Source organism: Eleutherodactylus coqui, chromosome 13 (assembly GCF_035609145.1).
Source record: "Eleutherodactylus coqui strain aEleCoq1 chromosome 13, aEleCoq1.hap1, whole genome shotgun sequence".
NCBI lineage: Eukaryota > Metazoa > Chordata > Amphibia > Anura > Eleutherodactylidae > Eleutherodactylus > Eleutherodactylus coqui.
Window position 1 is genome coordinate 27,134,866 of NC_089849.1, and position 24,487 is coordinate 27,159,352.

Here is a 24,487-nt window from a genome sequence, read left to right on the forward strand (position 1 = left end):
TCACAGGTCCCACTATTAAAGGGGTTGTCCCGCGCCGAAAGGGGTTTTTTTTTTTCAACAGCCCCCCAGTTCGGCGCGAGACAAACCCGATGTAGGGACCTAAAAAAAAATCCGCACAGCGCTTACCTGAATCCCCGCGCTCCGGTAACTTCTTACTTACCTGGTGAAGATGGCCGCCGGGATCTTCTCCCTCGGTGGACCGCAGGGCTTCTGTGCGGTCCATTGCCGATTCCAGCCTCCTGATTGGCTGGAATCGGCACGTGACGGGGCGGAGCTACACGGAGCCGCTCTCCGGCACGAGTGGCCCCATTGAGAAAAGAAGACCGGACTGCGCAAGCGCGTCTAATCCGGCGATTAGACGCTGAAAATTAGACGGCAACATGGAGACGAGGACGCCAGCAACGGAGCAGGTAAGTGAATAATTTCTGATAACTTCTGTATGGCTCATAATTAATGCACAATGTACATTACAAAGTGCATTAATATGGCCATACAGAAGTGTATAGACCCACTTGCTTTCGCGGGACAACCCCTTTAAGCCACAATAGTGGCAAGAGTGCCCCCCCCCCCAACAACTTTTACTTCTGAAAAGCCCTCATTAGCATGGCATACCTTTGCTAAGCACCACACTACCTCCAACAAAACACAATCACTGCCTGCATGACACTCTGCTGCCACTTCTCCTGGGTTACATGCTGCCCAACCCACCGCACGACCCAGTGTCCACAGCGCACACCAAAGTGTCCGTGCGCAGCTTTCAGCTGCCCTCATGCCACACCACCCTCATGTCTATTTATAAGTGCGTCTGCCATGAGGAGGAACCGCAGGCACACACTGCAAAGGGTTGGCACGGCTAGGCAGCGACCCTCTTTAAAAGGGGCGGGGCGATAGCCCACAATGCTGTACAGAAGCAATGAGAAATATAATCCTGTGCCACCGCCATCAGGAGCTGCACACGTGGGCATAGCAATGGGGAACCTATGTGCCACACACTATTCATTCTGTCAAGGTGTCTGCATGCCCCAGTCAGACCGCGGTTTTTTATAAATAGTCACAGGCAGGTACAACTCCGCAATGGGAATTCTGTGTGCACCCACAGCATGGGTGGCTCCCTGGAACCCACCGGCTGTACATAAAGGTATCCCATTGCAGTGCCCATCACAGCAGCGCTAACGTCAGATTAAATGCAGGTGGGGTTCGGCCCACACTGCATGCCCCAGTCAGGCTCGAGTTTTTTATACGTATACACAGGCACGTACATCTCCCTAATGGGAAGTCCATGTGGACCGACAGCATGGGTGGGTGCCAGGAAGCCACCGGCGGTACATAAATATATCCCATTGCAGTGCCCAACACAGCTGATGTAACGTCAGCTTTAATGCAGGTGGGCAAAAAATTAATTGGATTACACTGTAGGTGAGGGCCCAAAAAAATTGGTGTACCAACAGTACTAATGTACCTCAGAAAAATTGCCCATACCCAACCTAGAGGGCAGGTGAAACTCATTAATCGCTTTGGTTAATGTGGCTTAATTGGTAACTAGGCCTGGAGGCAGCCCAGTTAAAATAAAAATTGGTTCAGGTGAAAGTTTCAACGCTTTAATGAGCATTGAAACGTATAAAAATTGTTTACAAAAATTATGAGTGAGCCTTGTGGGCCTAAGAAAAATTGCCCGTTCGGCGTGATTATGTGAGGTTTCAGGAGGAGGAGCAGGAGGAGGAGGATGAATAGAATACACAGATTGATGAAGCAAAAAGGTCCACGTTTTTGATGGTGATAGAGAACGATGCTTCCATCCGCGGGTGCAGCCTACGTATTGTTTAGGTATCGCTGCTGTCCGCTGGTGGAGAAGAGAAGTCTGGGGAAATCCAGGCTTTGTTCATCTTGATGAGTGTTAGCCTGTCGGCACTGTCGGTTGACAGGTGGGTACGCTTATCCGTGATGATTCCCCCAGCCGCACTAAACACCCTCTCTGACAAGACGCTAGCCGCAGGACAAGCAAACACCTCCAGGGCATACAGCGCGAGTTCAGGCCACGTGTCCAGCTTCGACACCCAGTAGTTGTAGGGGGCAGAGGCGTCACGGAGGACGGTCGTGCGATCGGCTACGTACTCCCTCACCATCCTTTTACAGTGCTCCCGCCGACTCAGCCTTGACTGGGGAGCGGTGACACAGTCTTCCTGGGGAGCCATAAAGCTGGCAAAGGCCTTGGAGAGTGTTCCCCTGCCTGTGCTGTACATGCTGCCTGATCTCTGCGCCTCCCCTGCTACCTGGCCCTCGGAACTGCGCCTTCGGCCACTAGCGCTGTCGGATGGGAATTTTACCATCAGTTTGTCCGCCAGGGTCCTGTGGTATAGCATCACTCTCGAACCCCTTTCCTCTTTGGGTATGAGAGTGGAAAGGTTCTCCTTATACCGTGGGTCGAGCAGTGTGTACACCCAGTAATCCATAGTGGCCAGAATGCGTGTAACGCGAGGGTCTCGAGAAAGGCATCCTAACATGAAGTCAGCCATGTGTGCCAGGGTACCTGTACGTAACACATGGCTGTCCTCACTAGGAAGATCACTTTCAGGATCCTCCTCCTCCTCCTCCTCCTCCTCCTCCTCCTCCTCCTCAGGCCATACACGCTGAAAGGATGACAGGCAAGCAGCATGGGTACCCTCAGCAGTGGGCCAAGCTGTCTCTTCCCCCTCCTCCTCATGCTCCTCCTCCTCCTCCTGAACGCGCTGAGATATAGACATGAGGGTGCTCTGACTATCCAGCGGCATACTGTCTTCCCCCGCCTCCGTTTCCGAGTGCAAAGCATCTGCCTTTATGCTTTGCAGGGAACTTCTCAAGAGGCATAGCAGAGGAATGGTGACGCTAATGATTGCAGCATCCCCGCTCAGCATCTGGGTAGACTCCTCAAAGTTTCCAAGGACCTGGCAGATGTCTGCCAACCAGGCCCACTCTTCTGTAAAGAATTGAGGAGGCTGACTCCCACTACGCCGCCCATGTTGGAGTTGGTATTCCACTATAGCTCTACGCTGCTCATAGAGCCTGGCCAACATGTGGAGCGTAGAGTTCCACTGTGTGGGCACGTCGCACAGCAGTCGGTGCACTGGCAGATTAAACCGATGTTGCAGGGTCCGCAGGGTGGCAGCGTCCGTCTTGGACTTGCGGAAATGTGCGCTGACCCGGCGCACCTTTCCGAGCAGGTCTGACAAGCGTGGGTAGCTTTTCAGAAAGCGCTGAACCACCAAATTAAAGACATGGGCCAGGCATGGCACGTGCGTGAGGCTGCCGAGCTGCAGAGCCGCCACCAGGTTACGGTCGTTGTCACACACGACCATGCCCGGTTGGAGGCTCAGCGGCGCAAGCCAGCGGTCGGTCTGCTCTGTCAGACCCTGCAGCAGTTCGTGGGCCGTGTGCCTCTTATCTCCTAAGCTGAGTAGTTTCAGCACGGCCTGCTGACGCTTGCCCACCGCTGAGCTGCCATGCCGCGCGACACCGACTGCTGGCGACGTGCTGCTGCTGACACATCTTGATTGCGAGACAGAGGTTGCGGAGGAGGAGGAGGAGGAGGAGGAGGGTGGTTTAGTGGAGGAAGCATACACCGCCGCAGATACCACCACCGAGCTGGGGCACGCAATTCTGGGGGTGGGTAGGACGTGAGCGGTCCCAGGCTCTGACTCTGTCCCAGCCTCCACTAAATTCACCCAATGTGCCGTCAGGGAGATATAGTGGCCCTGCCCACCAGTGCTTGTCCACGTGTCTGTTGTTAAGTGGACCTTGGCAGTAACCGCGTTGGTGAGGGCGCATACAATGTTGCGGGAGACGTGGTCGTGCAGGGCTGGGACGACACATCGGGAAAAGTAGTGGCGACTGGGAACCGAGTAGCGCGGGGCCGCCACCGCCATCATGCTTTTGAAAGCCTCCGTTTCCACAAGCCTATACGGCAGCATCTCCAGGCTGATCAATTTGGCTATGTGCACATTTAATGCTTGAGTGTGCGGGTGCGTGGCGGCGTACTTGCGCTTGCGCTCAAACAGTTGCGCTAGCGACGTCTGGACGCTGCGCTGACAGACATTGCTGGATGGGGCCGAGGACAGCAGAGGTGAGGGTGTGGGTGCAGGCCAGGAGACGGTAGTGCCTGTGTCCTCAGAGGGGGGTTGGATCTCAGTGGCAGGTTGGGGCACAGGGGGAGAGGCAGTGGTGCAAACCGGAGGCGGTGAACGGCCTTCGTCCCACCTTGTGGGGTGCTTGGCCATCATATGCCTGTGCATGCTGGTGGTGGTGGCTCCCCAGCGGATCTTGGCGCAACAAAGGTTGCACACCACTATTCGTCGGTCGTCAGGCGTCTCTGTGAAAAGCTGCCACACCTTAGAGCACCTTGGCCTCTGCAGGGTGGCATGGCGCGAGGGGGTGCTTTGGGAAACGGTGGATTATTCGGTCTGGCCCTGCCTCTACCCCTGGCCACCGCACTGGCTCGGCCGGTGTCCACACCCTGACTTGGGCCTCCGCGTCCTCGCCCGCGTCCACGCCCTATAGGCCTACCCCTACCCCTCAGCATGCTGTATTACCAGTAGTGCAGAAACAGAACGCTGTAATTAAATGTGCCGCTTATTGGCCTGTGGTTGGAGGCTGACTTTGCTTACGGAACGCACAGCAGAGCCAGGAAAGAATTTTGCGCAAGCCTGCTGTAACACTTAGCTGGCTGCGTATGAATTAGGACAACTACCCCCAGCAGAGACCCAGTACACTGAGGACGGTCACAGGCAGCCCAAATGTTTTTGGAAAGGCCCACTGCCTTTATACACTAAATATGTCTTCTGTCCCTGCCTCACCACTACTGGCCCTGGACAATGTAAAATTACTGCAGGACGCAATGCTCTGCACGGCCGATATACAAAAAAAAAAAAATGTGCAACACTGCAAAAAGCAGCCTCCACACTACTGCACACGGTTAGATGTGGCCCTAAGAAGGACCGTTGGGGTTCTTGAAGCCTAAAATACTCCTAACGCTCTCCCTATAGCAGCTCCGGCACCAGCAGCACTGTCCCTGATCTCTGTCATATACTCATATACTCGGGTGACACCTGATCTCGCCAGCCACCCACTGCAGGGGGGTGGTATAGGGCTTGAACGTCGCAGGGGGAAGTTGTAATGCCTTCCCTGTCTTTCTATTGGCCAGAAAAGCGCGCTAACGTCTCAGAGATGAAAGTGAAAGTAACTCGAACATCGCGTGGTGCTCGCCTCTAGTAACGAGCATCTCGAACACGCTAATACTCGGACGAGTACGTTCGCTCATCTCTAGTGAAATGGTAAAAGAAAACCATTCCACCATCTTTGGGGATCTTGTTTTTGGATCATTTGTTAGATTCTGTGAAGGACATAACTTTATTCTATGGGTCATAACCATTACGACGACACCAAATTTATATAGGGTTTTTTACATTTTTGTTGTACTATTTGAAAATATATATATAACTTTGGGTAAAAAACTTCTGCCACCATAACTTTTTTTTTTTTCTGTTCTTATAGACGTGCGCGGGCTCTTTTTTTACAGATCGTCCTGCAGTTTATTGGTATCGTTTTGGACTACATATGACTTGTTGATCGCTTTTTATATTTTTTTCTTTCCTTGGAGATGTGATGATCAAAAGAAAAAATGCAATTCTGGTGTTTTTTGTTTTTTTTCCAGACTCTAACCATGTGGAAAAATGTTACTTCGATAGCTTGGACGTTTACATATGCAGCAATTGTAGTTAAATTCTGCCAGTAGTTCACTGTCCTGATTTCCTTGCCCTTATTTCCCATTCTGCATTGCACTGTCTGGTACAATCAGCAGGGAGGCTGATTTTTTTTTTCTTTTTATGTCTTTATATTTTCCAATAAGGGTTTGTGTCTTTTTGTTTTTTAACTCCTTTCCCCTATGCTTTTGCATACCAACTGAACGGCACTTTGCAATTTCATTGTGAGGGGCTGTTTGGTACCCCCAATCACCAGTTGGGGCATTTAAAGGGTTAACAGCCACAATCGGCATTCACGCTGATCATGGCTGTTGCGGGCAGGGGTCGGCTATCGAAGACAGTTGATAGCTGCCATGCATGGATCAGGATCGGCTCCATACACCTCTTACGCCCAAGATGTAATTGTACACCCGGGGGGCGTAAGGAGGTTGTTGCCGTGTTCACACCCGCGCCGGCGGCAGATGTAACTGTCAGAATAGCCAGCATGTTCAGCTCAGAAAACTGCTGAGGGGTTAAACCTGAAGCCGATAGACCACCTTATAGTGAATGGGGTCTGCTGGACGCTGGTAGGATATGTTCAAAAAGAGTCAAAATACGCGTTGTTTTCACACTGTTTTTGGAGCAGATCCACACATTTATCCACATGCGTAATTCTGATAGGGGAACTAAAAAAGTGACGTCACTACTTCTTTTTATTTACCCCGTTGGAATTGCATACATATACGAGTATGTTGCCCATTGGCAGGGCAAAAATGCAGCGGGATTCATGCCGAGAATTCCGCCGTGTGAACGTACCCTTCCTTTGTTCTGGTCTAGACTGGGTCTATAGTGCCCTCTGAGATATAATGCGGTCATATCTCATGCCTCCTCGCTGCCAGGAGGTGTTACAGAGGAGCTCGGCTCGGCATTGCTCGTACTGCAGGATGGGTCTCCATCATCTCCTCTATAACTCTGTCTGGATTTCATTCATTTTAAAAGCTTTTTGCACATTAGTGCCAAGTCAGCGATTCTCCCCACAGCCAGAACATGCAGGATTACATCTCTGCACGGGGGGCCGCCGGGACTGCTGGGTACCGGGAACATCTCTACTGTACAGTTAGAGATGACTGTGTACTCTAATGGACCAGGACCAATGGCTGATAACAGAGAGTAATTGTATTCAACTGCACAGTAAAGGGATGGAGAGGAGTCATGAAGTCACCTCTCTAATGCTGGAACCCCTCTCAGTTGGGGAGGGGGCGGTTACAGCCCCAGGACCCCTCTCTATCGTATCCTGGCCCCCCCTAACAGTATTAATGCTAGCAGTAGAGGGGGGGTGCCTAAAAATACAAGATGGAATATATGAAATATCTTCTTAAGGGGAAATAACCTATAAATAATAGCAGACCTGCAGTTGGACGCCGCCGATCCGTGTTTCGCCTTGCGCTTTTTTCAAGATCCTCCTATGTTTTATATTGTATTTTGCACTTTTAGGAAGGTTACTATTTTTTTCATTCCATAGTTATTGTGATGCTGTGATTTTTGGCAGCTGTAGCATACTTAGGCCCAATTCCACGGGCGGATTTGATTTACGGAATCCACATGGGTCATCCGCGCGGAAGATCCGCAATTCAAAGTGCCATAGGGAAGCATTGGCGACCGCAATTGGATTTAAGCCTGCAGATTTGATTTGCGGACCGTTTGGTGCAGAAAACAAATCGCAGCGCACTCCATTTCAGTGTGGACTTGTACGGCCGCCTCAATAGAAGTCAATGGGGTGGGACGATCCACCGTGCATCCGCAAATACAATAGCGAATGCACTGCGGATTTGAAGGCTAAAATCAATTAGGGAGGTGCGGTTCCGGTTTTTCTTCTGTGCGGATGATCTGCGTACATCTGCGCGGAAAAACCATTGCATCCGCAATCTCCCGTAAATGGTTTCCGCAGGTCTGTCTCTCTGCGGAAATCCGCATGCGAGATATGCCTGTGGTGAGCTGTAAAAAAAGCTCATTTTAGAGAGCCGTTAGAGCTGCTGTACCAATCTATATCCGGTTTTATTGTACCTAATTCCTTTTCTTAAAGCGACCCTCCGGCCGGGAGAAGTAAAGATGGCCACACCAGCTTCTTGGACTACCTGATGGCACTGGGTATTAGTATACACCATTAGTCTAAGATACAACACCTGCTTTGATTAACCAGTGTTGGCCACTAGGAGTAGTCGGTGAAGCTGGAGCGGCCATCTTTGTTTCTCCAGGCTCGGAGGGTTGCTTTTAGTACAGCTCCCTGGTATCAGTGGGGGTATAAAATCAATAACCCTGGTAATGGTGATCTTGACACACTGTCAGGTTAATAGTTACAGGGGGACGAGTGTTTAGTACTCGCCTCCGGTGCGGCTTATGGGGAGCAGAGGTAAAAGCCTTCCTTCATCTAATGAGGTTGGGGTCCCAAACATCCCCTTCAATATAATAATTGTATTCAGGGCCCATGCTCCCCATAGTATAATCGCATCTAGTGCCCGGCCGCCCACCATTTATAGTAAGGGGGGGGGGGGGGGGGAGACTTAATGATTCCTATGCTAAGCAATACCTGCTTCTCAAGAATGGGGGGAGGGGCGGATGGAGGACGTTCTCCTCTCGGCTCTTACATCGGAGTCCTGGACAGGAATGTACAACGTGATGCGGGCGGTGCGAAAGCAGCAGCAAATAGCTTAATTACATGCGCTAACGAAAAAAGAAAAGCTAGTGGAGGCTTAGGAAAAACTCAGCATGTGTGTACGGAAGTAGGCCAGTGGGGCAACATGCAAAAGGACCTCCACGTTGGTTTATCCTGGCTAACTTCTGTATCTGATGCCTTTGTAATACAATTATTATTCTGAATTCCACTAAGTAATTGTCATGAATGTGGATATTTTATATATGGATAGAATAGATGGCCCTTTCTAGTAGGGTGACTGTAATACATATATTAGTACGATGTTTCCCCAAAAATAAGACCCTGTTTAGTATTAATTTTTGTCCCAAAAGAGGCGCTATGTCTTATATTCAGGGAATGTCTTATACTTATCTAGCAGGCTCGGTATGCATCCCTCCTGCTAGTCTCCCGGGCTTGCTTCAGTCCTTGGCCGCTCACAGAAGATCACTTCCTGGTTATGCGATTCATAAATCCCACCCCCAGGAAGCAATGACTCTGATTGGTTCATGGAGCGATGCTTTGCTGAGCAGCACTTGAGAACCAATCAGAGTCATCGCTTCCTGGAGGTGGGATTTATGAATCTCATAACCAGAAAGTGATCTTCTGTGGGTGGCCGAGGACTGCAAGAAGCAGGTCTGAGCTCCGGAGAGCAGCAGGAGGAAGCTGGATTAATACTGCTACGTAATGTATTCCTTTTTTTTATGTAATGCAGCTTATTTTCAGGGGAGGGCTTATATTTCAAGCCTCCCCTGAAAAGCCAGAAAAATCAAGGTAGGGCTTATTTTCAGTGTAGGTATTATTTTGGGGGACAATGGTATGATATGCTTGTAGTTTACCCATGCACCCAGAACTGAGGGGTAACTTTTCGGCAGAACCATGGGCATCTCTTAAAAGCTTCTCTAGCTGCTGACGGGCAGCATGTGCATCAAGGGACATGGTCTTCTAGCAGATGTGCCCGGTGTCCGCTAGATGCAGAGATGATTTTTAGTTTCTTACAAATACGCGGCAGTGGGTCTTGTCGCAAATGGCGTTAAGGCTGAAAAATATGGTCATTGTTTGCAAACTTTTGGGCACATTGGTCACCATGTTGGTCGCCATCTTGAGCCGTGCTAACAAGTCTTTTCCAGGATGGCACATTCCTAGTAGCTTGTCTGTTTTAGATTAATTAGGTGTGAGGACAATGGCAGAGTTCTTGGTATGTGTCCATCCTCAAGCACATAGGCGAGCCGTGTATGTGGAGCTACACGGCTGTAGACGCTACACGGCTGTAGAAGGTGGCACATTCCTAGTAGCTTGTCTGTTTTAGATTAATTAGGTCTGAGGACAATGGCAGAGTTCTTGGTATTTGTCCATCCTCAAGCACATAGGCGAGCCGTGTATGTGGAGCTACACGGCTGTAGACGCTACACGGCTGTAGACGCTACACGGCTGTAGACGCTACACGGCTGTAGACGCTACACGGCTGTAGACGCTACACGGCTGTCTGTAAAGTGCTCTGTTAAGCAACATTAGACTGATGTTCTCCCTTGGAGGTAATGGTTCCTTCCTTATAACCACTCCTATAAAGCAGTGATGAACGGCTGATGATGGTTTCTTAATTGCCCTGAAAGGAGGAACATTTTCTGTATTTTCGCTCACAAGGCGTCTTTCCAGTTTAATACATTGTATGATGAAGAACATGAAGCTGCTTAAGACATGAGTTTAGGCAGCCTGAATTGTGCTGCTTTACACGTCACGTCCCCGTGTGATCATTTCCATCAATTATTACAGTGCTGTCTGGTATCCGGACAGATCCGCGATGGGCTGTAATCTCAGGAATTAGTACATTAGTATTGAATAGCGGCTGATCACTACAAGCCCGCTCTTCTAATCCCCGGCAATCAGCCGGTATCGCTGAGGGAGGCTGCTAGCCAGACATTTCCACAGTAGGAGAACTGGGGCGTTACGTGGCGGTCGATATAATTAATGGCCATCTACACTGAATGGCCACTATTAGAGAACCAACCCCCCACCCCCACCCCACACACACACCCATCTAATAGCGCCTTGAACCTCCTTTGGTCGATAGAATTGCAGCTCCATGGCGTAGATTCCATTAGGGGCCGAAATTATTCTGCTGTGATATCGGCCCCTGCGGACGGGAAGCTTCTTGAATTTGCCCCAGATTAGCTGGAGGTGCTGACATGTTCTGACCAGCCGACAGGAAGGGGTCATCGATTCATGCTGCTTGTGCAAAATTCTGACCTCCCATCAGCAATATACACGCCACACCGGTACACGAGAAAACCCCACGCAGTTGGCAGTGACATCCCGGTCCCGGCTAGTCTATCACCAATCACCGGCCTCGTTGGAAGTCGCTCAGATCGCTGGGTTTTCCCATCTAATGTGGATTCACACTGAAACTGATCCACGGAAAACTTGTCCCGTGATTTTATGCCGCACTCCGGGATAATTTCCATACAGGAAAGCTCGAGTCATGAAAGGGTTGGGGGCTCTAATATAGTGGCCATTGTGTATATAATACCATGTTTCCCTGAAAATAAGACATACCCTAAAAGTATTGTGATAAAGTGCCATTATAGTACAATAGAGTGCGCATATAATAGTGGTGTAATGCCGCCAAAGCACCTGCGTAATACTGCTATGACAAAGGGCATGAAAGTCTCCTCAGAGCAGGTATCTTCTTTTAGCTTTGAGCTCACATCCCAGCAGCCTCCTGCTGATTCAGTGTCTCTTCTCAGTTGGAGTTATTACTAGGGGTTCTTTTTTAGACTGGATGATTGGCGGGCACCTAAGTGGTCCCAGTGATTATCGCTCCGTGTATGGAGGCTACACAGGCGGTCCCAGTGATTATCGCTCCGTGTATGGAGGCTACACAGGCGGTCCCAGGGATTATCGCTCCGTGTATGGAGGCTACACAGGCGGTCCCAGTGATTATCGCTCCGTGTATGGAGGCTACACAGGCGGTCCCAGTGATTATCGCTCCGTGTATGGAGGCTAAGCAGGCGGTCCCAGTGATTATCGCTCCGTGTATGGAGGCTACACAGGCGGTCCCAGGGATTATCGCTCCGTGTATGGAGGCTACACAGGCGGTCCCAGTGATTATCGCTCCGTGTATGGAGGCTACACAGGCGGTCCCAGTGATTATCGCTCCGTGTATGGAGGCTACACAGGCGGTCCCAGTGATTATCGCTCCGTGTATGGAGGCTACACAGGCGGTCCCAGGGATTATCGCTCCGTGTATGGAGGCTACACAGGCGGTCCCAGGGATTATCGCTCCGTGTATGGAGGCTACACAGGCGGTCCCAGGGATTATCGCTCCGTGTATGGAGGCTACACAGGCGGTCCCAGGGATTATCGCTCCGTGTATGGAGGCTACACAGGCGGTCCCAGGGATTATCGCTCCGTGTATGGAGGCTACACAGGCGGTCCCAGGGATTATCGCTCCGTGTATGGAGGCTACACAGGCGGTCCCAGGGATTATCGCTCCGTGTATGGAGGCTACACAGGCGGTCCCAGGGATTATCGCTCCGTGTATGGAGGCTACACAGGCGGTCCCAGGGATTATCGCTCCGTGTATGGAGGCTACACAGGCGGTCCCAGGGATTATCGCTCCGTGTATGGAGGCTACACAGGCGGTCCCAGGGATTATCGCTCCGTGTATGGAGGCTACACAGGCGGTCCCAGGGATTATTGCTCTGTGGATGGAGGCGAAGCAGGCCAGAGATTTAGCTAGAATCTGAGCAATAATTATTCCGTGTAAAAGCGCCCTTCCTGCCGGCCTCTGTAGTAGTAGCATTCTCTGTGATGCCCTAGTACGCTGCAGCAGGTAGCGCCGGGATGTAACGCGATGCTGTACGATCATCTAGGACCACCATATTGCCGTCCTACAAGTATACGTAAGATCACGACGAATTCGGGAACTTCTTGGATGTTTGATCTGTCAAGAACAACTGCTGAAGAGGAAGAAACGGTGTCCAGTTTGACGAGCTTACGGTCTTAATGGGTCAGCCGATTACAGAAATGTATCTAAAGCCTTAGGGATTTTCTCCTCTGTATGCGCAAGCGGATGATGTGACCTGTGGTACTGTATGCGACCTTGGGTTAACCCTTTAAGCCGTGAAAGCACCACCTTATACCAGTAACACTTGCTGTCGCTCGCCTCCGTATTGTCGGTCCCCTACTGTCAGATTCTTGGGGTATGTTGACACGGCAGAATCCAATTCTTCTTCGCTTCCGTCTCTTAAAAGTGGTTATCCTGCGCGGTTTGTGCTGCTGAAGTGGGTGCTGGATGTCAGATCTGCGTGAAGCATTGACCGCTCATCAGAGGTTCCTCGCGTGGAATTTGTCCATTTGCTGGGCCAAATTCTTGTGCGGATCTATGGAACAATAGCCTGGAGATCCTACCGCAGGTTAATAGGTGGATCCGATGCAGAAAATACTGGCATGTGAACATACCCTCATCCAAGGCCTATTCTAGTTAGTATGACCCGTTGGGCATCACATGCTTGACTTGCCAACTACTTCCCGGTGTGCGGTTGGGTTTGTCCACGCTTGATGTCAACCCAACGGAATCATCTGAGAAAGCTGAGCGGCTACCAGTTTAATAGGCTTTACGCTTCTCGAAGAGGTTGCCAGTCCGCTTTCCTAGACCCCTGAATGGCATATCTGGTAGATCTTTTATTCTGGGGTCTTGTTGGCACCCGTGTGGTAACCGTATTGGTAGCCAATAGCCGGTTAACAGAAACCTTCACTGGATAATGACCATGGCACGTGGACCAAGATTAGTACGGTCTGCTTCCATCCAGAATCGCCATTCTACAAGCGTGATATCAGTCAGTTTCTCGGACCGAGATCGCGCTCGCCCGTGTGAATGCCCCCTGAAGGAGAATCCTTTAATGGAGTCTGCATTTCTCTATTGATGTTCCCAGAAGCAAATCGTATCCAATGCTAATCCAGACTTCATTTGCCCCATCTGTTGCCACTTGGAAGTGTCCCCCTTATGAATCCGGCGTTGGTTGCTTTCTGCCCCCGCCATCCGTGGTACGTATTCCCTGCGGTACGTCGGATGCAGAATAGAGCTATGAATCTGTGCAGAACGAGAGAGAAGTAATACAGTGATGGACGGCGGTGGAGACGGCGTGACAGCCGAGCGCCTTTGTTCATACATCAGTGGGATAGACGTGATTTATGTTCTGCTCGCTGATCTGAAAGCCACCGGGTGCCTTAAAATCATCGGATCACCTTCCCTCTTGTTGTGTCGGCATAAAACATGTCCCCGCATGCAACCCGAATAGCAATCTGCGTGTAAAGGTACTAATACTCGGATGTGCCATAAAGGTCTGATGGGTGCAGGTCTGCCCTCACTGCCCCCAACCTGGAAAGAGCGGGTATGGCTTACACAAATGGCGCAACACAGCGAGCTATGGGGGCAGAACTAGAAGTGGGTGGGAACGCACATCTATTAGGTATTCGTGGCATACCCGAAATGAGAATACCCCTTTTAAAGGGGTTTTACAGAATAAGGGATAACTTTATGATTAGTGGCGGTTTGAACGTTGGACCCCCTCCCATCCAGAGTACTTGGGGCCTGACGGTCCCAGCATGAATGGAGGTTGCACATGAGTGCTGTTGCTCCATTCATCTCAGTGGGAGCGCCGGAGACTGCAGAACACTTGTACTCGGCAATTTGCGATGCTCCCATAGTATGATCAGAGCGGCGGTGCAGATATGTCACCTCCACTAAGGATCTCTGGGATGCCAGTTCTCGGGATTGTTGGGGGTCCCAGCGGTTATAAAGTTATCCCCCATTCTTTGGATAGGGGATAACTTTATAACTTGGCATAACTTTTTTTTTTAAAAGGGGTTGTCCAGGGTTAGAAAAACATGGCTGCTGGTTTGTCTTGTATTGCAGCTCAGCTCCCATTCACTTCAATGGAGTTAAGCTGCAATACCACACACAACCCTATGGACAAGGGTGGCGCTGTGTTTGAAAAAAAAAACAGCCATGTTTTTCTAACCCTAGACAGCTCTGTTTAAGGGTCGCTGTCATTTTATAAAACCTGTGATGTTATACGGACGTTTTGTATGTGGACGTTCGGGTGAAGGGACCCCTACCGATCACTGACATGAAGGGGTAGAAACATCTCCAAATATTCGGATTTCCTTAGACTTTTATATATCTCACTCACTGGAGTCGGATTTACGGCATAAGGGGATCTATAAATAAAGGAATCCTCCTGGGAAGTGCTGGTCGCTGCAGTTTTTGCTGCTGCATCAATAAGATAAAGTGTCGGGGATGTCAGGCGAGTTGCCTGGAAGTGTAGTCTGTCGGCAGCCGGCCAGTCTCTGTACATCCGTCTCAGTTTTAGTAGGATTATTGGTCGGCGTCGCATAGATAGTGGTTGGTTGTATGTTTGTATGTCCTGGAATTGGCCGCAGTGGAGAGCGGTTATAAAGAGCGTCTTTCGCTCTGGAGGACCTATCCTGTCCTGTGTTATACAGGCAACCCAGGGGGCGTTGTCTAATGCTTCATTACACCTGTAGGGGCGCTGCAGGGAAATAAAACCTTAATAAATACTCATGTCCCTGGTCCCTTACATTACAGCTGATTGTAGGGGGGCACTTTGCAAGTGATCTTTGATAATACATTTCTAACCAAATGGATTCTCCAAAGCAGAGAACACCCTGAGGGCTCTTTCACACGAGTGTATATCAGCCGCCGGTTGTGTATATCAGCCGCCGGTTTCATGATTTACGCTACCATCTGAGTCATAAAAACTCGTGATCGGGCGCACAAATCTAACGTTTGTGCGCCCGTTTAGACAGCATGGGCGCCGGCACTTATACACCGAGGCTGCCATGCCGTTGCCCCTTTCTCTTCCCACCCCCTCGCTGGCTCACCTCCTCTCTCCTCCTCTTTGGCTGTTTGTAATGGGAGGGGGTGTGAGTGAAGCAGATTTTTGTATCTCCATGGTAACAGACTTCAAACAAACCCCGCGTAGTCAGATCCTACTTTACAATCTATACCAACATGCGTATTGAAGGATGCTGAATCAGACCACAGTCTATTTGTACTCTGTTACCATGGAGACACATAGGGCTGCATACACAAAACGGTAAGAGATTTTTAATTAAGAGGGTTTGCCAAGTTGCTTAGTTGACTGCACAGACATTAAAGAACAGTAATGGAAGATGTTAGAAGGTTATCTCAAGTCAACAACCGTATTCCCCGTACTGAGGGCTGTATTTAGTCTGCCCCTTGGCACTCGGAGATAATTATCCTCCTCATGTCGCTGGGTTGTAATTACTATTGTGTTTTCCTACAGACTATGCAAGCGGCGCGATGCCCTACAGACGAGCTCTCCCTCACCAACTGCGCTGTGGTCAACGAGAAGGACTTCCAGTCCGGACAGTAAGTGGATGCATACAGATGGTGGCTTTTATATCCTTTTATGGGGGAGGCTCACGAATGGTGAGCTAGCCGCACATCAGAGCCGCACCGAGCGGACATGGCCCGAGGGTCGTTGGGGAGTCCTATCCTCTGGCGGTTCTGGGATGATGAGCCGGTCATGTCTCTGTATACCGACCTATGGGGCAGAGCCTGCTTGGTAGTAGCTCAGCATTGGGCATCATTTTTTTATTTCTATGGAACCATCATATTCTGTAAATCACTAGTAACCTGAACTAATGCTGTGTGGACCCTGTTCACAAGAGCTTGCAATCTGAGGAAATGGAGGTGATGCAAGAGGTAGCAGAGCTTCTTTTGTACAATGGTCCGGCCACCTTTTATATAAATAGGCTCATATAGCTTGGTTTTGGGGGGTGTTAATATAAGATTAGAAGCAGAACAGAGAGCATGGGTAGGGTGGTACATATTGATGAGGGAGGAGTTATTGGGTGGTACAGCACTGTGGTGGGGGCAGTGGGTGGCACCAGGTGGAGGCACTTGGGGCAGTGGGTGGTGCCGGGTGGAGGCACTTGGGGCAGTGGGTGGTGCCGGGTGGAGGCACTTGGGGCAGTGGGTGGTGCCGGGTGGAGGCACTTGGGGCAGTGAGTGGTGCCGGGTGGAGGCACTTGGGGCAGTGAGTGGTGCCGGGTGGAGGCACTTGGGGCAGTGGGTGGCGCCGGGTGGAGGCACTTGGGGCAGTGGGTGGCGCCGGGTGGAGGCATTTGGGGTAGTAAACGCTTGAGTAGAAGTCATCTAATTAGTCATCCATTCCTTAAACGACTGAAGCAGTTGCCCCATCATGACTGTCCCATTTTAGATAGAAGCCTGCCCACTAATTGAAGTGTAAGCCTGGTCTGATGCCCTCCCATACAAGGAATGATTTTGGGTGGCCATAGACCACAGATGATCTGCCATAGTCTTCTACTGAGGTCATGATCCAGTAAGTCATTGGATGCCCATGCACGTTAGTCTAAAGTTGATGAAAAATGATGATTTCAACCATAATGGGTGGAATTTGGCAACTGACTGCTTTAGCTCACCAGCAACACTGTCTTCTAGGAAGAAGTCGGCAATGTGTGAAATTTTTGTCCTATACACAATAGATCGTCTGTCCTTCGCCAGCCGTCGTTGCTCATGTATGGCCAGTTAGAATGACTGTAACGGCCAATATGGACTAAAATGTGTTTAGCTGTGTTAGTGGAACGATTGTTTACCAGGCAGGTCTTTAGTTCAATGGTTGTTCAACCATCAACCTACTATCTAATGCAGCGGTCCCCAACTCCAGTCCTCAGGGACCCCCAGCAGGTCATGTTTTCAGGATATCCTATAGTAAGAACACCTGTGGCAATGTCTGAGGCACCGACAATAATTACATCACCTGTGCAATACTGAGGAAATCCTGAAAACATGACCTGTTGGCGGTCCCTGAGCACTGGAGTTGGGGAAACGCTGATCTAATGTACACGGCCATTTATGTAATTTGGTTGGACTTATTTGCAGCCTACATTGTCCAGAATCTGTATAAATGGTCTGAATTCTTTATCAGCGAGGTTGGATGACCATGCCATAATCATAGGCTGTGCCGCTGCTGGGCTTCCCAGTGAGCCGTTTTAATATGTGGGGTAAATGGATAGTTGGTGCTTGTTTTCTCTGCAGCGCCTCCGCAGGGTGAATGAAGTATTACACCATTCCCACTGAGATCATTAGCTGATTGTGTAATCCAGTAACATGACAAATGCTCCAGAGGGCAAGATGCTTCTTGTAGCGGTTACTGAAAGTGAGAATCCAAAATGGATCCCCTTTTATTCATGGAGTACATGACGGTAGTTTTTTAGACAACCCCCTTTAACGCGCTTTCATCGACTTCATAGAAAATCCCGCTGCATCAGAACATTCACAGCTGTGAAGAGTGTTATTAACAATCCGAGATAATTATGGAGGATTCCTGAACGCAGAGAAGCCAGTTAGCTCATTAGCGACTAAATAATAATTGCAAATCCTCACCTTGAGGTGAACACGTAAGAAAAAATGGTTTTTTTTTTGCATATTAAATATTTAGCCTCAGCCTCCTGATGTGGGACAGTCGCTGAGGTGATGATTTTTTTGAGAGGAACTGTTGGATTTCCCAAGAATAGAGTTTCCAGCACTTTACTTTGTCACTTACAGTATTTTCTAGGGTCCCTTCTCTTTGTTGCAGCGACTTTGGGGGATTTTATGGACCTTCAGTTACACCCCTTTTGCTTTATACGCACTTTTATATCAGGCGCCATTTTGTCAGACCGCCCCACTGCTGCCATCCGTCGCATAGCTACAAAATGTACCCGATACTGGCGGGAAAGTTCGAATTCTATTGCTATACCGCCAACATCCGCTTCTGAGGTGGTGTGCCAACATGGTAACGGCATTGGTTTTGGAGCGACTATCCTTCTGACGGAACCAAGGTCCGTATTTGAGGTGCGGTTGGCTATAAACACACTACACCATCCAGTGTAGCGTCCAGTATAAGGGCACCTGTTGTACGACGTGCCGCATTCACGCCTCTTGATATTCACGCACCTGTCATTTGTTTCTAGGCACGTCATCGTAAGGACATCACCAAACCACCGGTATATCTTCACCGTCAAGACCCACCACACTGTCCTGCCGACCAACATCGCTTTCAGCCTCCCTCAGGTAAGACGGACGTTTCATGATGCACTTGGCAGCTCTTGTACGAGCCTCACACTGCGGTCTATACTTCAGTCCTACTTACTGAGCAGTCATAATATTATGTGGAAGGTCTTAAAGTAAGTCTGTCATGTGAAATTGCCCTACTTAACCATTAGAGCTGTCAGACGTGGAGGGGCTTCATACCATGATTCCTTCTGGCGGAGCTTCCATCACGAAGAAATCTTTATTCTTCTGCCTCGCGCTCTGTATGCAGAAGGCGGCTGTCAATCATTCAGCAAGGTAAGGGGCTGTGGAAGACCGAGAGCAGAAGCACAGGACGAGCCAAGTGGCCCACCCAACATATGATTTTGGGCTCGTTTGCATACAGCGTGGGGGGGCAGAAGAATGAAGATTTCTCCATGATGGAAGAAATCATGGTACAATGCCCCTCCATGTACTGACGTGACAGCGCTAATAGGGTTAATTTCACATTACAGACTTGCTTTAAATGGGTTCTCTGACTTGAGATTAAATTTAAAGTGACCCCTCGGAGAAACAAAGATGGCCGCACCAGCTTCTCTGACTACCTGATGCACACTGCGTATTAGTGTACATCATTAGTTTAAGACACTACACCTGCTTTGATTAACTAGTGCCGCCCACTAACATGTTAACATAGTATGTTAGGCCAATAAAAGACAAACATCCATTTGGTTCTGCCTATTACCCCCCAGCGTTGATCCAGAGGAAGGCAAAAAGAAAAGCTCAAGGAGGTAGAAACAAATTTTCCTCATTTAACCCCTTTAGTGGCGCGCCTGGAAAATCTCCTTCCTCCAAAATTTGGATATTATTTTCCAAAATTGTGTTAATGTATTCTTTCATTACAAATAAAGGTTGCGACGTGATTGCTGCATTCCTTAATAAATGCTTAAGATTAAATTGCATTGTTGACTCTTATTTAAAAAAAACCTGCCCTGTGAGGCATGAGATGGTGATAATAAACCTGCCACTGACGGGGTTAAGGGAAAAAAAAAATTCCTTCCCGACTCCAATCTGGCATTTGGTATAATCCCCGGGACACCGACCCTCCTGAAGTTCTTACTGATTATAACCGATCACATAGTATCGCTCAAGGCCCCTCTTAAAGTTTTATCGAGGAGCAGCTTGTAGTGTCTTAGACTACCGATGCATACTGTGCACTGTGTGCATCAGATAGTCAGAGAAGTGGTTCTGTACTCTTTTCTCCAGGCCCAGAGGGCCACTGAAGAAAAAACACTGGCCTTATTTCAATTACTCCCTCATAGTGGCCCCAAATTTTTTTTCTTTTTTTTAAAGTACATTTCTCTATCTTTTCCCATGATACTGACACCACCATCGCATGCTCAATCCAGTCACAATCTGCACCAATTTGCATATAGTGCCCCCCTACATCAACACCAGTAGTAATAGCGACCCCCCCCCCACACACACACACACACACCACCCCTATGAAACCCATGTGCTTACCTCCTTGTCTTCAAAGCACTGCTGATGCAGACAGGGGTGTGTGCGCCCGGACGCCTCCTCCCTTCTCCTGCGGAACCAAGGAGGAGAGGTCAGGGAAGGAGGATCCCGGGTGCACACACTGCCCTCAGTAAGCCTGGGCTCACACGGAGCGGATTTGCTATGGGATTTCGCTGCGGCAAATTTGCCTGCAGACACTAATCCCAGGATTAGCCACCCATGTGGACTAGATTCCCGGAACCCAGCATGTCCATTCTTTTTTTTTTTTTTTTGATGTGGCCGTGCTCTCCTCTGAGACCGCGGGTGTTGAAGCTGTGGCAAAACCGCAAGATTTCTGCCAAGAATACGACCCATGTGACCCCAGCCTAACAGTGCCACTGAGTGATTACCAGCCAGGGAGCCGCAGTTGATAATCACTTTCATGATGACCAGACATCTGTATGCGTGCCAACAGAGAAGGCACACGTGCCATAGGTTCACCACCACTAGTATATCCGATAAAAAAGGTACCTTTTTAGATGGGTCAACTGCTGGTGGCATAAGTGCCCGACAGCCTCTCCACCAGTTCTCGCTCCTGAGCAATAGTCGTTCTGTGAATGGAGGCGGAGCGGGCTAGAGATCTCTTCCTGCCGCCCGACTCCGTTCACAGTAAACAGGCAGTTGCTCAGAGATTGAGCTGCTCCCGTCTATTCGAGCCGCTAGTCACTTGGTTTTTAGTTCTGCTAAAAGCAGAGACTGACCAGCGAGTGATTTGTCGCTCTGCTGCGGCTGCTGGCACACAGGGTAACTATCGCCGCTGCAGGCTTGATATTCGCACTTCATGCTGTGGATTGTTTTACACGGTGTGAAGGAGATCTCTTTACATCTCATCCTCTTTGTCGGTACCGTAATGCACTACTGATATTTCTGCAGCGGAAAATCTACATATTCTATACCCTGGGTGAAAATACCCTAAGCAGACGATTGCTAGGGAACCTGAAGACGCAGCCTGGGGAATACACTTGGGATATTGCAAAAAGGATACGAAACATGAATGCTACAAAGTTACATAATAAGCTCACTGGTATTTGTTACTGTAGCGATTATTGCATCTACCGTCTCACAATGGACATTATTGTTCTTGCTTTCTTCTGCTTCTATAGAGGAAATGGGCCGGTCTCTCCATCGGGCAAGAGGTGGAAGGTAAGAGATGCTGAACCTGTTGTATGCATGAGATTACCGGTCACTGATGACGATGTAGTCAGGGGTAATACATCTTTTACACGCTGAGGACCGTACGATTCTCGCTTGCCCGAGCGAATGAGCCGGTGACGTCCTTGTTGGTTTATGACTATTGTTCCCTTTCGCTCGTTGCAATGATTATAGTTCAGAAAGTCATTAAGTCTAAACGGCGTATTTCTGGGCATTATTTGGCTGATATACTGGATCTGATCACCGGTGGACCTCATGTCGGAGTTTGGTCCCCAAGAGACCATCTGTCAGCTGGATGAATGTTAGATACCATCTCTGCCTTCAGCTGCTTCAGCGAGCCACATTCACATCAGTAGTGAGCGATAAGAGACTGGAGAAAAAAAAAAACCAGACGACAGGATCTCAACCAGTCATGTTAAAGGGGTGGTCCGCTTATAATTTGGTGGCCAATCCAGAGGATAGGTTGTCCATAGCAGATTAGTGGGCATCTGCCACTTGAGGCCTTTGCTAATCAGCTGTTCTCTGTGGCGGTGTGCTTGTGTTGGGAGCTGATTTCTGCAGAAAGTGGACAGCTCCGTTCCCACTGCGGTGGCTAGGCTTAGTATTACAGTCCAATCACTTCAATACCTTTAATATCAAGCTTGGCCACTGCAGTGAGAATGGAGCTGTCCACTTCCTGCAGAAATGGTCTCAGTACACAAGCACACCGCCACAGAGAACAGCTAAGTAGCAGGGATCCCAGATGACAGACCCCCCCACTGTTTCTACTTTTGATGACCTCGAGTATGGATAGGCCATCGATAGTTTATAATTGGATAACCCCTGTAAGGACAGATCATGAGATACATACTGCACAACACCTATAATCCAGCCCAGGATTGTAACTGATAACAAGTCAGTATATATTCCAGACTGTAAACCTAATTTTATTTCTGTATAGTTAAGCACTGAATGGCCTCTTTATTAGAGACCCCCATCTAGTAGTGTGTTAGATCTACTTTGGCCTTCAGAACCGCAGCAATTCGGCATGGTCTCCCATTCACAGATATCAGAGGGTACTCTACCAGCCTGACAGGAAGGGGTCATCGATTCATGCTGCTGCCACCAAATTCTGACCTTTCATCGACACGATGCAACAGAAATCTACATTCATCTGACCGGTCAATGTTTTTTCACGGCTCAGTGATCCAGTTTTTGGGCTCGTCTGGAGTCTCGTCTTTCTGTTTTTCTTGGACTCAATGGCGCTGGAACTTGTCATGTGGCGTTATAGTCCATTTTTGCATTCGGACACGTTAGTTGGAGCACCAGTGTTGTTTGCCTGCAATTTGCCTGACTGTACAGAGCCTGTTCATTAGGATGATTCTTGACATCCTCCTCTGACCCCTTTCATTAACAAGTTGTTTCTGTCCACACAATCCCCTTTCACTGATGTTTTTCCTTGATCTCGCCATTCTCTGTATACTCTCCAGCGTTTGAAAACCCCACGGCAGTGTCATCCCGGCCCCGGCTAGTCTAGCACCGATGACCGGCCTCGTTGGAAGTCGCTCAGATCGCTGGATTTTCCCATCTAATGTGGATTCACACTGAAATTGATCCACAGAAAACTCCTCACGTGACTTTCTGCTTCACTCCGGGGTCACGGGAGAATTTCCATACAGGAAAGCTCGAGTCATGAAAGGACCGGGGACTCTAATAAATTGGCCATTCGGTGTATACATGCTGCCACTTTGAATTTGCTCTGTCTAGATATGGCAGGACGTGGGGAGGGGGGGGAGGGGGTAATGAGTCTGATTTTATGAAGGTTGCTGGGATGGGTAATCCTTAAGATGGGGAAGCCTCAGTGATCGATCTGTAAAATAGGCTGAGATGTTGGCATTAAGGTCTGGTTATTGTGCGGCTGTAGGTTCTGTCCCTGTATGGTGCTTGTGGCACGTACCACCGCTGTGACGGTATACCGTTATGTACGTGTCACGTGTTCTCACTATGGCTTTACAATCTGAAGCGCAGAGCGTTATGTCCGTCATTCGGTGGCTCCCTCGCATTAATCCTGCGTTGCTTGCCTTACTGAACCAGAAGGCAGTTTCCGGCTGCGCGCTTAATAATTGAGGCGCTGGGGAATTAAGGATGTCTGTGCGTACTATAAATAATCCCTCCCTGATGCCCCGGCTCCCTCGGCTTAATGCTCATATTTTATTAGCCTGTTAGCCGCTGGTTGGGGGGGGGGGGGGGGGGAGCTTTATTTGTGAATTGAATAGATCCTCTGGGGTATTGTACCGTCACTGAGTGCTAAGCTTTGTGTGACTAGTATGGCGGCACATTAACCCATTCCAAACAGGGCTGCTTTCTTCCAAAAACAGCGCCACACCTGTGCGTTGATTTTGGTATTGCTGCCCAGCTACATTGAGGTGAAGGAACTGAGCTGCAGTACCACTTGGACAGGTATTGCGCTGTTTTTGGAGGGAAGCGGTCATGTTTTTTTGATCCTTGACAACCCTTTTAATTTGACTTGATATTTCCGAACACACTTTTTGACATTAATGTAGTGATATAGAAAATGGGCTATATTACAGGCAGGATAGACTGTCAGAACCTGGTATAAGGCAATACTCTAGGATTGCATCACAGTGAGCGATCAAATGATTGCAAGTTCAATTTCCCAATGGGGACTAAAAAATAATGTGAGTTAAATAAAGTTTTATTGACTAGAAAAAATAAAAGGTAGTAAAAGTTTATTTAAAAAAAAAACATTTCCCCATACCTATTAAAAAAAACCCCAAAAGAAACCATATAGTATCTGATTTTTTTATTTTTTTTTGGGCGGGGGCGGGGGGGGGGGGGGGGGGATGGAAAGAGCACAAGCTTTCCAGAAATGGCAAATTGTGTTTTTGTGTTTTGTTTTTTTTTGTCCTTTATTTAAAAACTATCCTTCGAGGAGCGGACTCGCCTAAAAAGTAAAAGTTTATCTATTTATTTAAAAGTGGGGGTGTAAAAATACCAAAAGGCTGCAGCCTGAAGGGGCTAATCCACTAATACGAAGTATAATTTTAGGAGAAGGGAAGCAGATTTATGAAATAAAGATTAAGTGTCCAACATGAAGATTCCAAAGTCTTAGTATAAATGCAGGCAGCGTCCTGAGAACTCCATAATGCCCCCCCCCCCCCCTCAGGAGTTTACATGCGATGAGCTGCAGAGATTATAACCTGTAATCTGAAGAACTGATTGCAGGCGGCTGATGAGGTGAAAGTGGGTCTAGCAGTGAGGCAATGACCTGGCGATCAGAGCTGGAGCCCA

The 24,487-nt window shown here is 49.0% G+C and overlaps 1 protein-coding gene across 1 annotated transcript in view; it reads left to right on the top strand.

Moving 5' to 3' along the window:
- Positions 1-24,487, top strand: part of NSF (N-ethylmaleimide sensitive factor, vesicle fusing ATPase) — a 71,518-nt gene that overhangs the window by 14,157 nt on the left and 32,874 nt on the right. Inside the window, exons 2-4 of the mRNA XM_066587809.1 lie at positions 15,732-15,817; positions 18,427-18,526; positions 21,148-21,187. Coding sequence (XP_066443906.1) covers positions 15,732-15,817; positions 18,427-18,526; positions 21,148-21,187 — 226 coding nt within the window. The remainder of the gene's footprint in view (positions 1-15,731; positions 15,818-18,426; positions 18,527-21,147; positions 21,188-24,487) is intronic.